A 14,012-nucleotide genomic window follows, 5' to 3' on the forward strand; every position below is an offset into this window, starting at 1 on the left:
GAGAACAGCGCAGTTCGCGCACTCACCCAAATCCGGAGAAAGCGTATCTTGCTGAGATAGCTGCTGGTTGCCGTGGTGTCCTGGGATACCAGTCGTGCCCCCGCCGTTGTGCTGTCCCAGATGATGTCTCATGTCGTTCGCGGAACTCGCCGCGGCCGCCGCTGCCTGTGACACCTGCGACACGCAAAAAAGGACGTCAGTCTCAGCGGCGAACACGAGGTGGCAATTAAAGCGCGCCTAATTGAGGCAAACTCGGCCCGGAGACCCAGGTGGCGAATTAATTAACCCTCGCGATAAAAAGTTGCGCTCTACGTGTCGCGCAATAATCACAAGCGGTCCGGAGAGTCCGCAGCTAAGCCCACTTAACCCTCAATTAGCGAGAAAAATCTGGAGGCAGGGGGGAAGCGGAGGGCCGAGAGGGTGAGAGAGAGAGAGAGAGAGAGAGAGAGGAAGTTTTATTACCGCGAGCCTGAGGGCGTGCTCGGCCTGCGAGCGCAGCAGCGCCTCGGCCTGCTGTAACCTGAGCGCCTGCTCCGTCCCCGAGGACTGGACGCCCTGCTGCTGGCCGGGTGTGCCTGTCGAGCCCTGGCCCGCGCCGCCCATGTCTCCGTTGTTGCCCATGCGCATGGCCGCGGCCAGCGAGGCCACTTCCACCGGCGACAGGTTCGGCGACACCGAGTTCTGCAGTCCTGCAATAGAATTTCAACACACATCGTTAATGATCTTTGCCATTCGTATTTATTCGAGCTCGCATCTCGAGCTCGCAATGAGTAATATTGCGAGCGTTCGTGTTCGGCGGCTCGAAACAAATAAACACGATTCATAAATAGTGGTCGGTGAAAATACACGCATTGAAAGATATATAAGGGAATAAAGGCTCACTCCCGGGGCGAGCGGCTCGGCGTAATTGAGAGATCGCGATAAATATTCATAAATAAGCGGAGAAATACAATTATAAATCATCGATCAGCGATATCGACCGGCGCAGCGCGATCTTTCTACCCCGGGCTCTCATTCTCCCGGCCGCGCTTGCATGATAAAAGCCGTTCGTTCGCTTCTTATAAATACTTATCGAGCGAGCGATGATGTGTCGAGCGTTCGTTGTTTTCTTTCGCTCTCGGGGCTCCGATAACGAGTGACATGTATATACGCGGCAGCAGTTCGCGCGCGAACACGCCGAGTGAATTGTATAGTCGGGGATATGCCTACCTGCTGAAACGGCGGCGGCCATGACGGCCATTCGCTGCTGCTGCGACTGCATCTCGTCGTGGTACTGCTGGGCCGTCGTCTGCTGATTGCCGGCCCTCAGCATCTCGCTGAGCTTGTTGCCGCTCGGTCCCGGCGACGCCATGTTGTTATTGTTATTGTTGTTATTGTTGTTGTTTAGTAAACCGGCGCCTGCGTAAAAATCTGCTCTCGTCAGTACAAGCCATGTGAGTTTCTCGGCGTCATTAACCAAGTGATGACTTATCAACTAGTATGTTTTTCTTTTTCTGTTCAATGTACGTAACATGAGGGACGTAACAAGCCAAATGCTTGAATTTTCATAAGAATCTTTACGATGTATTTACGGCTCGTAGCCGCGGTCAGATAGATTGAGGGGAGAGAGAGAGAGAGAGAGAGAGACAGAGACAGAGACAGAGTAAGAGTCTGAGACAGAGAGTTGAGTTGTGAGAGCGATATAATAAAGCGTACCAGGTTCGCTACCGGCCGACGAGAGTCTGCCGTTTCCGCTGCTGCTGTCCGAATGGGCCGAGGGCGAAGGGCACATTGGTGGTTGCTGGAGGTTCTGGGGTCCTCCCATCTGGCTTCCGAGTACACCGAGGCCGGCTCCTGAACACGAGAGATAACGTTCTTCCCATCGACCAACACAGAGACAATTATATATCAAAATTGCTTTCTCCTCTCAAACGGGGCTTACTATTCTACTCTTTGCTCTACTGCATCTACTGCCTCTTTTTTTGGTCTGTCTGTTCACTACGCAGCTCGTTTGTTTGATTCGGTTTGCAAACTTACCCAGACTCGAACCCGCGAGCAGCTCGCGTTCCCGCCTCTCCGCGGCGGCCCGGCTCAGCACGTACTGCGCCGCGAACTGGTGCTTCGGGTCCATCCTCATGTGCTCCATGTGCGTTAGCAGGCCTACGAACGAGTTGATTGAGTTACGTGTTGCGTGCGGTGCATCTCGCGCGGCGATTCTAAGTTTTATCGTTTGACACGCGCTACTGACCACTTTCGTTCGTGAACACGGACTGGCATACGGAGCAGGGCCACATCCTCAGGCTGGTGCTGAGCTGGCTGGTCTCCGGGTGGCAGGCGAGATGCTTCCTCAGGCTACCCTCGTTGACGTAGTGTTTGCCGCAGACGGGGCAGGGATGGTTGGCGGTACGCCGCTTCGCTAAGTAAACCCCGGCAACGGAGGTCGTGCAGTCAGCGGTGGGAACAACAGGGCGACACAATTGTCAAGGTCAGAGCCAAGCAGGTAAAGCGGACCCCGCAACCGAACCTCCTCCACCAACACCACCACCAACACCATCGGAACCAGCGTCGACGCCCGTGTTGTCCCCCGCTCGGACGAGAGAGGACCAGGACGTCGACCGAGACCGAGCGCATGCGAGACTTGCTTCATTGCTATTTTTTCGTAACATTCAGCTGCTTCACTCGATAACTCGCACGCGCTCCGCGTCCCGACTTACGACTATAAAGCGCACACACTCCCTCGAACACTCGCTGGACTCGCACTCGGTTGCTGTGCCGACTCTAACGACTGCCATCGAGACTTATTTTCAGCGATCAAGCTCGAACGGAAATTCTCGAATGGCATAACGTATTTACGGGCCCCGATAACGTTTTCCAATGCAATTACTCGCCACAACAGCGCGGTCCTCCGAAATGGACTCGATCATAATTGAGGCGATCCGAATTTAGACGACTGAGAAATAAAACCACGTCATTACGGCCGATGAATGCGCTGATAGCCGCTGTTATTCAATATCAGAAAACGAGTACGTGAATTTTTGACGCGTATTCAAAGTTCAGGAGGTGAGCCCGTTAGAAGCCGGCACAGTTCCTTCTCCTCACTCACTCGCAACATTCATCCAGCAAGAAAATCCCTTTTTTTTGTCTACAAGATACCAGATTCTTATCAAATTTCAAGCATGTGGACGTTGAGGTTGGTTAGTATTACCCGTTAGTGGATGATCCCACAAGCATATAAACGTATATCATATGTGATAGAAATCCCAAGAGAGTAAACAAGGTCATGCTCGCAGTCTTTGCCCGCGCCAAAAGCGATGTTGGGACTTACATATTCTATATATTCTAAGTGTACGATCTTATCGCTGTTTAACCACTTTGACTTGAAATTTTATTCAATTCATCGGTTACGCCACTTTCCGTCGCTTTCTACCAGCGCGAACGTTTGAATAGCGCCACCACCAGCACCAGCACCGTGTTATAAGTGTGCCGCCGCGAATATGTTAATCCGATTTTGACGATACTCGCGTTTGCATACAGCAGCTATACGTTTGAAGCTCGAGAAAGTGACGTTCTACATTTCAGCTCGATTTTCCTCTCAGAGATCACTTGGTTATTAACACAGTGTTATGTGAAAAAAATGAAAAAAACTCAAAACAGTTCTCTAAGATGTGGAGCTTCTTTTTCAAAGATACTCGCAAGCTTGAATCGGTAGCGCGATCGCGCCATTTCCGATCATGCGGCGGCGATTTCTTCGGCGAGTGAGCGTTACGGATTCAAGCTTGCTCGCAGGTCAGATGGACGCTAGAAACTCTCGGTTTGGAGTACTTACTGGCTACGCCGGATGCGTTGGGGTCCTTGTGCGTGATCTTCATGTGCTCCATGAGGGCCTCGCCGCCCAGACAGAGCTTGTGGCATACAGGACAGCTGGTGGCACTGGGCCCACCGATGAGGGAATTGTGTTGCTGGAACACAACACGCTGTTGCAGCTCCTTTTTTGATGGTTCGTTCGCGCGATCAGATCAGTAGAAGGCATTGTGGTAGCAGTAGTAGTAGCAGTAGTAGTTGAAAGAGGCGACAGACAGACAGTAGTAGTAGTAGTAGTAGTAGTAGTAGTAGTAGTAAGGAAGTCGACACCACCACGTAGTAGCAGGGGGTTATGGAGAGACACACACACCAGCCACCAGAGCGAGATTACACCAGAGGAGCAGCAGACACCGTGCCCCGGACGCGTGGATGTGTGTGGAGGTCGCAGGTGATTCATTCGTACGTGTGTCAGTGCGTGAGCGAAGAGCGAAGTTGACGATCGACGCGAGGGCAGCACCCACAGGACGGCGGAGCGCGGACGGGCGCAGAAACAGAACACGAGATACCACAGTCAGACGCTTGCGCCCATACACATGGCTGGTTATCGTGCGGATAAAGAGTAAGCCGCCGCCACCATTGTTCAAGTTTTTCTATGTACCTTGCGCATGATCGGGGGACTCCGCGGACGTGACGTCGAGAAAAGCAAGAAGCCCACGAGATTGAGGTGAATGAAAGCTCAGGGTCAGGACGTCGATCGATCGACTCGTGTCTCTCTATGCGCGCGCGACTTTCTCTTTTCAAGAGTGCGCGCCGCCGCCAAACTGGCTGTATTCGGATATTGGATTATCACGACGATCATCATAATAATCCAAGTGAGCTTATGGTGTGTGTGCGTCGATCGACCTCTCATGACCTCCGTGGTTACATACATGTCGTGGAGAAAAATGGACGGGAGTGGAACGTGGGATATGCGCGCGCGCAAAGCATGTGATCAATGAATGGCTTCGAGCTTCTCTTTATTCGCTCTCATTATAATTTTCATCGTCGCACATCATCATATTATTATAAAAATTAATTTAATGAAAAATGTATGCTAAAATCTGACGTCCTTGACTTGTACACTCCTCTCTTGATTCTTTTACTTTTTTTATTCTCTGATTTTGCCGTGTCGTGTTTACGTGCGTGTGTCTGTTGCGCAGAGTCAAAACCAAAAAGGAAGAAAAGGAACTGAAAAAATTGTCTCCGCGCGCCGCGACATTGAGAAAGTACGTGTGCAGTCCCCCCTCCCGAGCTCCCCATTCTTTTCGACTTTGCGTATGTGTGAGTGTAGCCTGCAGTCTGTGTACACCCGCAGCTTCTCGCTCTCCTCCTTTTTCTCGTTTGCATTGTCGATGCCCCGGCGAAGGACACCGCGCGCGCAGTGAAAAACGGCCTCGCCGCGCCGAAAGTGTTTTACAACGAGAGTTCCGGCTTTTGAGGATCGAGATTTTTCAAAATCGCTTCTTATTTATAGCTCTCGCGGTTTGTTATTGCGAAGCAGTGCCACGAGAAAAGCCAGTCCCCGAATAGCGGTGCGTTCGGCTCGATCGAAGCTCTGCATTCGGCCAGAAAATGTGTATGTGTAAGAAGTGGCGGCTAAAATAAGACCAGCGAGAGCGGCAATGACCCAAGAGTTTGCTTTCTATCCCCTTGCGTTTCGCGAGCGGCCTTTCCTCCCCCTGCAGCAGCATCCTTTGATCCGAGATGAGCAACCTTCGGCTTCATTCCGTTCGTTTTTTCGAGCGCGCGGTTTCGCCAGCTCCTCTTTCTCTCTTTTTCCCCGGACCTAGGGCAAGTCGCGCGCGAGCAGCTCGAGTTAAGGAGACGGGAAGAAAGAGAGCAGCAGCGGCGGCGGCGGCGGCGGCGGAGCTCCGCATGCAAGTTATTCTCGGAGAGGCTCCTCTCTAGTATATCTACGGCACCGCGAAGAGAGAGAGAAAGAAAGACGCGGAGAAGAAGGTTCGACGCCCCGACCTGGCCCAAGTGGAAAAAACCGGTTTCTTCCTGCGCTCGCGCTCTTTCTTCCTTTTTTGCGCGCTCTGATGCAGCAGCAGCAGCAGCATCCTCGCCGAGTAGAGACTCTTTTTGCGCGAGTCCTCTCCCTCCACTCCTTACAAGATATAGCCTCCTCTCGCTCGCGCTTTCCATCAGCCGCTCTCTCCCTCTTCTTTTTCTCTGGACCGTGAAAGAGGAACGCGTGGGCGAGCGAGTGCAGTCTCGCTCCGCGCGAATTCATCTCGCGTGTTCCCGTACGCCGATGTCTCGCGCGGTCACCGAGTCTTTTTGATTTCCCCTTGCCGTTGTCCCTTTTGTTTCCCTTTCGCCGTATAAATCGACGGTTTTTTCAGATGTGGGTCAGCCTCGCCTCTCTCATATCTCCAACCAAGTCAATTTTCAGCTACGAAAAATGCTAAACGCACGTCCCTAATTGAATAGCTCGCTGGAATTCAATGGAGCATCCAAGCGGAGCTCCGGAATCAAATAAAATCGGAAATAAAATCGCGAAGACGCAGAACGCGGTCTTTTATAGTCCTATTACTCGTTCTATATATTTAGCTTTGAACGAGTCCAACGAGTCGGGGTTTTTCGAAACCACCCGAGCAATTCTATCGATGACGCAAACGCTGCGATTTTTTCGCACCCAGAGAGAGAGAGAGAGAGAGAAAGGCTTATCAAAGCAAACGCCGACGCGCTGCTGTTATCAAAACACGGCATCATCCCTCGCCGCGCGCCTACCCATACGCACCGCGCGCATTCCTCCCGAGTCGAGACTAAACATCCCCCCGGTGCGGCGGCGGAGGACAATCTCGCTCTCTTTCGCTCTCGCCGAAGTTCGTTTGCCCGATCTCCCTCGGATTCTATATTTACGATTCCTTACTTCCTGCTACCCGCGGCGACTGATTTAGAATGGCCGAGAGGAGGCTCTCGGCTCGCTCGTTGGGAAAGATCGGGGCAGGAATAAAGAAAGAGGAGAAAAAGAAGCGCGCGATTTTAAATATTCCACGAGCAGCGCGGAAGAATCGACGGTTAAGTTAAAGGATATATTCCGACTCGATATTCAGGCTATACATTCACCATGAGCGCAAGAGCTTTTTACGGAAGCTGAAAAAGCGCAGATGGATGGCTGTAATACCGCGCGCAAATACTGTTATCAACGGCCGCGGATCGAATCGATCGCGATAAATTATTCAGGCTTTACTTTAATCCGCCGTTTCCTCCCCGCCAACAATCGACACACGGCTACAGCGCGCTGCTGGCTCGCTGAGAAAAAAGCAGCGGCAGCAGCGCAGCAGATGGCCCGAAAAGTTAATCGGCGGCTCGCGATCGCGTGACCGGAGACCGCGCCGCGCGTAACGAGCAAAAAAGCGGCGCCGCCGATTCTCGAAAAAACAATCCGCGCTCTCGCGCAGAGCACGCAAAAAAGGCAATGCCTCGCTTGCACACACGCACAAAAGCCGAGTCGCACGGCACAGGTCCTAGAGCAGAGAAGGAGAGAGTCAGGGAGTGGCGTAAAAAGGAAGTGGGTGTGAGCAGGCGCGTAGCGGTGCGTGACGCTCCCGCGAGAGCCTACTGCACACACGCACACACACACACGCTGTCAGGGCGACCAGCGTGTGCGCGAATGTTGCGTGTGGCCATTTTGCTGTGCAGGAGGGAGCGAGAGAGAGAGAGAGAACCATCTTTGATCCTCTTTATGCGTGTGCCCGTGACTAGGCTAGGCGCGAGAATATTCCAGCTTCGAAAGATTGCATTGGAAGGAAATATCCGAGATTCGCTGGATACTCGCATTGACATCCCCGCGAACGAGAGCCGACTCCTTCTCCGTCGTATCGCTCTCGCTTTGGTTTCGGCCGATCCCGTTTCGAGGATTCGTTATACACAGGCCGCCGCGCGCATGACGTGTATATGGGAGGAAATAACGGTCCGCACTACTAGTCGCGCGAGCGCGGTCAGAATGAAAGGGGGAGGAAGACTTGCAGCCAGCATGCGGAGGAGCTGGAGAGAGAGAGAGAGAAGTTAATGGTTCGATAAGCGATTTTTTCGCGATTATAATTAACTCGGCGTGTCTTGCTGCTTCTCTCCGCGGCGATGCTGCTGCCCTCGCCTGGCAGCGTTGTTTTTGCACCGGTCGACAGAGAGCTTTTGTAAGTGTGTGTGTGTGCGTGCGAGCACAGAGCTGCCCGTAGGTATGGAGCGCATAGCGGTTTCGATCTTGTCGATGGAGTGAAAATAGATTGTTGCAATTAGTTGGAGGGAACTGAGAGCGAACTCCACGCGGCCTGTTTTATTTGAATCTCTCGCTGGACGTACGGTACATTCGCGCGCGCTTCTTTTTTTCCCTCATTCTGCCTTTCCTCCCTCGCGGGATCACTGATTTCGGCAAAAACGCGCTACTTCGGTGCTACTGGCAAGCTTGTTTGACGAGATTTTTCGCGATCGCAATTAAGTCGCAGTGGTGGCTTTCTTGCCGCCGCCGACACTCGAGTCTTGCGGTGGGAGTCGCTGGAGAGGAAAATAGATCGTCGCAATCGGGACTCTATCGCGCCTTTTTGCTCCTTCAATTAAGTGATTTTACGCGAGGTTGCACTGTAAAATGCACTAATTCGTACTACCATTGGTTTTTCAACGCTCTAATGTCTTAAGCTTCTTTGCCTGCACCTTTCTCCAGATCCGCGCGCAAAGGAGGCAAAAATGTGAAAGAGCCCTTTCGCCCGATCGCCCGCGCGCATTCGTATAGTTGCCTTGAGTTGAAAGGCAAAGGGAAGTCGAGCTCACTTTTATAAAAGGGAATAGTTAATTCCCCGCGCGGAAAAAAAGGCGACTGCCCGCGATTAATATTTATGCCCGAGCCCTAATTACGATAAAAGGCCGGAGTGGAGCTCAAAAGTCAATCCGCGCGCGGAAAAAAGCTCGCGATAAAAGAAGAAACCGAAGCAACTCGACCGCGAATACGTCCGAAGGTCTCTCTTCTTTTCCTCGTCGTTTATTTTTCGTCTCTCTTTCTTTCCTTTTTTCTGCGCAGAGGCCGCGAGCAGACAACCTTCGCCGGCTACTCGTGCGGTGCAACGTTCTTTTCTTGCGCGGGCGCACCGAGAGTTTTCATGTTCGAGAGAGAGAGAGAGAGAGAGAGAGAAAGAGAGGATAGCAGCTTAGCCGAGAGCACGAGGCGCATCTTTCTGTCGTTACTGACACTCGCCTTGTTTTACGATCTTGTCTCGCGCGCGCGCGTGAGTCGCTCTCTCTCTCTCTCTCTCTCTCTCTCTCTCTCTCTCTCTCTCTCTCTCTCTTTTTCTTCGGCTTAGATGGAGATAGGTATAGGCTCGACTCGCGAAAGCACTTTTTTTGGCTTCGACTGACAGCGAGAGACTCCGTACAGTCGTTACGCTTCAGTTTGCCGCATCTTAAAGTGTTTTTTCTTTCCGCGGCTGTTATGGCTTGTTGGGCTTTGCTTTTTTAAATTGCTTTTTAACTTTTTGTTTAGAGGCCTTTTCGAGCCTCGCCGTTTATATTCTCCACTTCTAACCCGTCGCGCGACTACTTTTTTACGATCCCATTATAATTTTACAGTGATGTGGGCAATTTCTTGCGCCGAAAAAACGACCTAATACACGCGCGACAAAGATTAACCCTCCGTTTTTTTTCACGGTTTCATTGAATCCGCCCGGTAATTCCCCATTACCCCTCGTCACGTAACTGCACCGCTACTCTCCATACGCATCGCCTCGTTATTAAGCCTTCCTTTTGACGCAGTGACTCGGCTAATCCATCGCGTCGTCGATTAATGAACACGGCGAACTTCATCTGCGTCCGGGGAAAAAATCGCGAAAAAAACTTGCTATGACACCGGTGCGGCCGTGCAAACAGAGAGCAGCGGAGTAGGAATAATCGCGTGCGTCCCAATGGGCGAGTGCACGGCAGAAAAAATAGGTGGAGCGCGACGCCCGCGCGTACAATAGGGAGAAAGAGCTCGGGGGGACGCGCATGCAAGCGTGTGCGTACATAGAGAGCGAGAGAGAAAAAACTAGGAGGGGTGAGCCAGGGCGGAGTCCGAGCAAAAAACCGAGCACGCGCGTGTAGTTTTTCAGCGCTCGCAGCTTTGTTTTTTAATTTCTGGGATTAGGATTGCAATTGAAGCGTCGTTTGACACTCGGCTAAAGCGGTCTTTTCTACTCCGATTCGCCCCTTTTATTGCGCGACAATGGGCGCTTTATTGCGTTTTTTTGGTCGTGAAAAAACGTGGCGGGATGAAAAACAAGACTTTTCCGCGTATGCGCCGGCTTCGTTTAAATTCGAATTATATCCACGCGAGGAGAAGTGCTGCAGCTCTCATTATAAACAGCGCCACGGGCGAATGCCATTAGCGCGTGATGCAAGGCATGAAGAACTCGCGCCCGCGCAAAAGGAAAAAGCCTCGGAGAGAAGAAACCGTCTTCCTGGACTGGTCGTATATAGGCACACGTACGCGCGCGTAATGAACGCGGAAAGAATCTTCGCGCGCGCGCGCAAAAATTGCCGTTAAATTTATGACAATGTGTGACGGCGCGACGTTCGCAATCGGGGCTATCCGTCATTCTTTTGGGCATATTTGTTCGCGAGAAGTTGCCGTAAATAATACAGCGACGCATCCGCGGTGATATGATGAACGGGAGCCTACTTGGATCAAACGCGTTCCGGCCGCGAAAGGCCGTCCCAGTTTTCTATTTTAAAATGCAGTTACTGCCGCTCGGAAGCGCAAGACAAAAGAGACGGAGCGCAGTCTCCTTCTCTCTCGCTCCTCTTCTGGAGCTAAGCCAGCCGTCGATGTTCAGTGTACAGAGCGCGCGTATTCGGCTGCTAATTGGAGAGGCAGGATAGTCGCGAGGTGAAAACTGGCTAATGGCCCGTCGAATTGATCGAGTCGACGAAAGGTGCGAGGACATCGCGCAGTGTCTTACGTGAGTGTGCGCTCTCTGATGCCGGCTTCGGGTACAGTGTGCGAAGAGATAGCGATGGGATGCGCTGAGCGATTTTCGCTATTACGGATGTGCGCGTGTGTGTTTAAACGTGTAATATATAGAGAGAGAGAGAAAGAGATAGGGGGGGGGGGGGAGTCGGCGCGTTAGAATCCAAGAACATGCTACTTGTGCGATTCCAACGGACGCCTATATGCGTATTGTTACTGTCAGAGAGGATAGTAGTAGTACACAATTAGTCATATAACAACGAGATTGTCAGAAAAATGAATTGCTCACTTTGCAGTGGACAGTATACATAGATTATTATTGATAGAAGATAAAAAACACACGGTTATTGCAAAAGGTTGTGTAGTTTTCCGTAAATCTTTGTGTTAAATGTAGTGACTCATCATAAGTTATATGGCAAAGCTTGAACATTTGGAAAAGATCAATTGATATCTCAACTTTAACACACGATTTTCATTAGAAACTACACAGGAAACGTTTAGAGTGTAGTTTATGGATTAAATATCAACTCACCCGAATGTCAACTTGATTTTGCAGTAATTGTGACGAAAGTAGCATTTGGCAATGATTCTAAACAAAACGAAAAAAGACTCTTCTGAAGCTTGGAAACAATTCAATGAGAGATTATTGGCAGAAAATATTTTTTATGTATGTAAATATCCAGAACGTCCAATTGATTATTAAATATATAAAATAAAAAACAAGTGTATCTTTTACTATCGCGTCGACTTTGTCTTCTCTACTCAGCTATGTGTTATTTTTTATCGCGCAGGGGTCACTCATTCGGCCGTCCAATTAACGTTCGAACGCACAGCGATGCGATTGTCGAGAGTCAATTTATTTTTCGGACGACAAGCGCAGATACCTGGTCTCTCTATTAGCAATGCAGCATGGCAAACTGCATCGCGTCACAGTTTACGTACTGTGTATATATTATTTACGAGGCACACTCTAAACTACTTTACATACGTGTTAATTAGTCAACTAATTAATCAGCGCACACTTTGTTTACCACTACTGCAGAAATGATAAAACATTCAGATGCAGAAACGCTGATCGATCGACGTGTATGCTATGATGATGATATCATACATAGGTATATCTAAGCAGCCCACACAACGTACACTACATCGAATAACGACAATATAAACAAAGAGCTACTGATACAGGAAACTCGTACGTAAGTGGTTGTAAACGGCGGTAGCGAGGGTCATCTTGCGCGCGTAATCCTGACATTCGAACGACCCATCATCGGGCGATTAAATTTTCATCCTTGGCGAGTATAAATCCAGCGGCTAATGAGTTTTTACGGAGCAAACGCGGCGACGGGCAATTAACGGGCCGAGCTAGCGCAGCAGCAGCAGCCGCCGGGAGAGGGTTAGAGGTGTGCAGCCGAGAGAAAAAGACGGAGGAAGGCCCGAGTTAAGGGGGTCGCGCGCCGCTGCCTTGTTGTGTACCGACTGAACTATTAACGCTCGCTCTTTCGCCGCGGGCTTAAAGCGCGTACGCGCGATGAGCCGAAAGTTCGGGGCAGCTCGGGGCGGGAGAATGTAGGTGAGAAAGTTTTCTTCTTCGACTATGCGGGGATTCTTTTTTTTTTGTGGAAAAAAGCGAGCACATGCTATCGGCGGAGCTTCATTCCAGCGCAGCGCATATTTTTCTCGCACGCGCGGCTCTCGAGCGGCTAAATTAGGTTATTCCCTTTTATCGCGCTCGCGGAATACACTGTACAGGCGGGTTTCATCGAGAGCGAGGCGGAAGGACGTAATTCGCTGGCCTGGTGTGCGTGCACTGTGTACACCGGCGGCGAGCGCGTACATCGAGCGGAAAATAGGCAAAAAGAGGAGGAAAAAGAAAGAAACAGGGGCAGTAAGTGGCGTCCATTACAAAGAGAGCACTTACGTGCCTCTCTCTCTCTCTCTCTCTCTCTCTCTCTCTCTCGTCACATCCAAAGGCGCCGTTCCTATTATAATATTCGATTCGCTGGGGCCGTGTGTGCGGCTTGTATTGCCTTTCCACAGCGGGATAATGTTCCGCCGACACGCGAGCGAGCAACTTAATTTTTATTCGAGCCGCGAGCGTGTTGGCTGTGTAGGAGAGAAAAAATCGCACCTGCGGGAATAGCGAGCGGGGACGCAAAAGAAGCCGATCGCGATCTAGCGACTGATGGCTAATTGGTGCCGGTCACCCCTATGAATCACGTTTTAATCAGGCAAATGCAGCGAGCATATTCTTTTCGTTTTTGTTCGTCGTCCACAGCGTCCACAGTCCGAGTGGCCGGCAGTTCGAATTTTTGCCGCCGCGAAGGAAGACGCGAAGGAGGAAGCCGAGGGAAAGAGCGACGATCTATTAGGCGAAACGAGGAAAACAATTTCAAGAAATCTGCTCGCTGCGCGGCAATTCGATTAGTCCCGAGCGCAAAATGGGCTCGCTCTCCCTCTCTCGCGTTTGTTACGACTCGGCCCCCGGTTCGTCGTTTTATTTTCCCTTTAAAACGCCCAGGAGACGACACAGAGCGAAAGAGAGAGAGAGAGAGAGAATCCCTCCGCGCTTTTTCTCCCAGAAACTCCTCCATTTAGCTCTCTCACCTTGGCGGCAGCGTTGTTTTAATTACGCTGCGAGAGAGGGATTCGCCATTGCAACGCGATACTTTATTTCTGCGGTAATCCGGCGGCAGTAGTCGTCGTGTCGCAGTAAAGAAACTAATTTTAAAAGCTGTCGGATCTCGCGAAAATGGACCGGCTAACGAGTCCCAGCAATCTCTCGAGGCGGCGACGACCCCATAGCTATACACACTGCAGTGTACACCGGCTTCGCGCGTATTATGTAGCCCGCGCTGGAATGGGAGGAGGCTAAATAACGCGGAGGGACGAGATTGTCTGCCGTCGACTTTTCGATATTTGGGTTAAGCCCGGAATAAAGCTTTCGCCGCGTCTTATCCGAGGGAGCATCGACGCCGCGGCGCGCGTATGAATTTTTCGAGCAAATTGCCGGAAGCGCAAATTGCGCATGCAAAGCTGCACAGCGGGCCGTGCTGGAAAAATCTTATCTCGGCGGCAGCCCCGTGTCCCGGTGTCGGTGTACAGCTTTTTCGAGCTGCTCTCGGCGCGTCAAAAAAGGCCCGCCGCGCGGAGTTGGCCCGCGCTCGCGAGCGAGAGAGATTGATCTATGCGAGCCAGCGAGCTAGCGGCTCGTAAGTGCCTCGTTAGGAAGTCAGATTAGCGCAGTCGA

At 51.2% G+C, this 14,012-nt stretch overlaps 1 protein-coding gene across 17 annotated transcripts in view; it reads right to left on the reverse strand.

The window, feature by feature from the left end:
• LOC100679002 (zinc finger protein rotund) overlaps positions 1–14,012 on the reverse strand; it is a 119,514-nt gene that overhangs the window by 10,396 nt on the left and 95,106 nt on the right. For 5 of the 17 annotated variants that reach the window (XM_016985806.3, XM_031931117.2, XM_016985807.3 and 2 more), the window contains 8 exons: positions 11,295–11,351; positions 3,806–3,965; positions 2,228–2,440; positions 2,017–2,139; positions 1,696–1,854; positions 1,210–1,410; positions 463–689; positions 27–174 (listed from right to left, as the gene is read on the reverse strand). In XM_016985806.3, the coding sequence (XP_016841295.1) occupies positions 27–174; positions 463–689; positions 1,210–1,410; positions 1,696–1,854; positions 2,017–2,139; positions 2,228–2,440; positions 3,806–3,965; positions 11,295–11,351 (1,288 nt within the window). The remainder of the gene's footprint in view (positions 1–26; positions 175–462; positions 690–1,209; positions 1,411–1,695; positions 1,855–2,016; positions 2,140–2,227; positions 2,441–3,805; positions 3,966–11,294; positions 11,352–14,012) is intronic. The other 12 variants (XM_016985817.3, XM_016985811.3, XM_016985810.3 and 9 more) reach the window with 8 other exon arrangements.

Source organism: Nasonia vitripennis, chromosome 5 (assembly GCF_009193385.2).
Source record: "Nasonia vitripennis strain AsymCx chromosome 5, Nvit_psr_1.1, whole genome shotgun sequence".
In the NCBI taxonomy this organism is placed as follows: domain Eukaryota; kingdom Metazoa; phylum Arthropoda; class Insecta; order Hymenoptera; family Pteromalidae; genus Nasonia; species Nasonia vitripennis.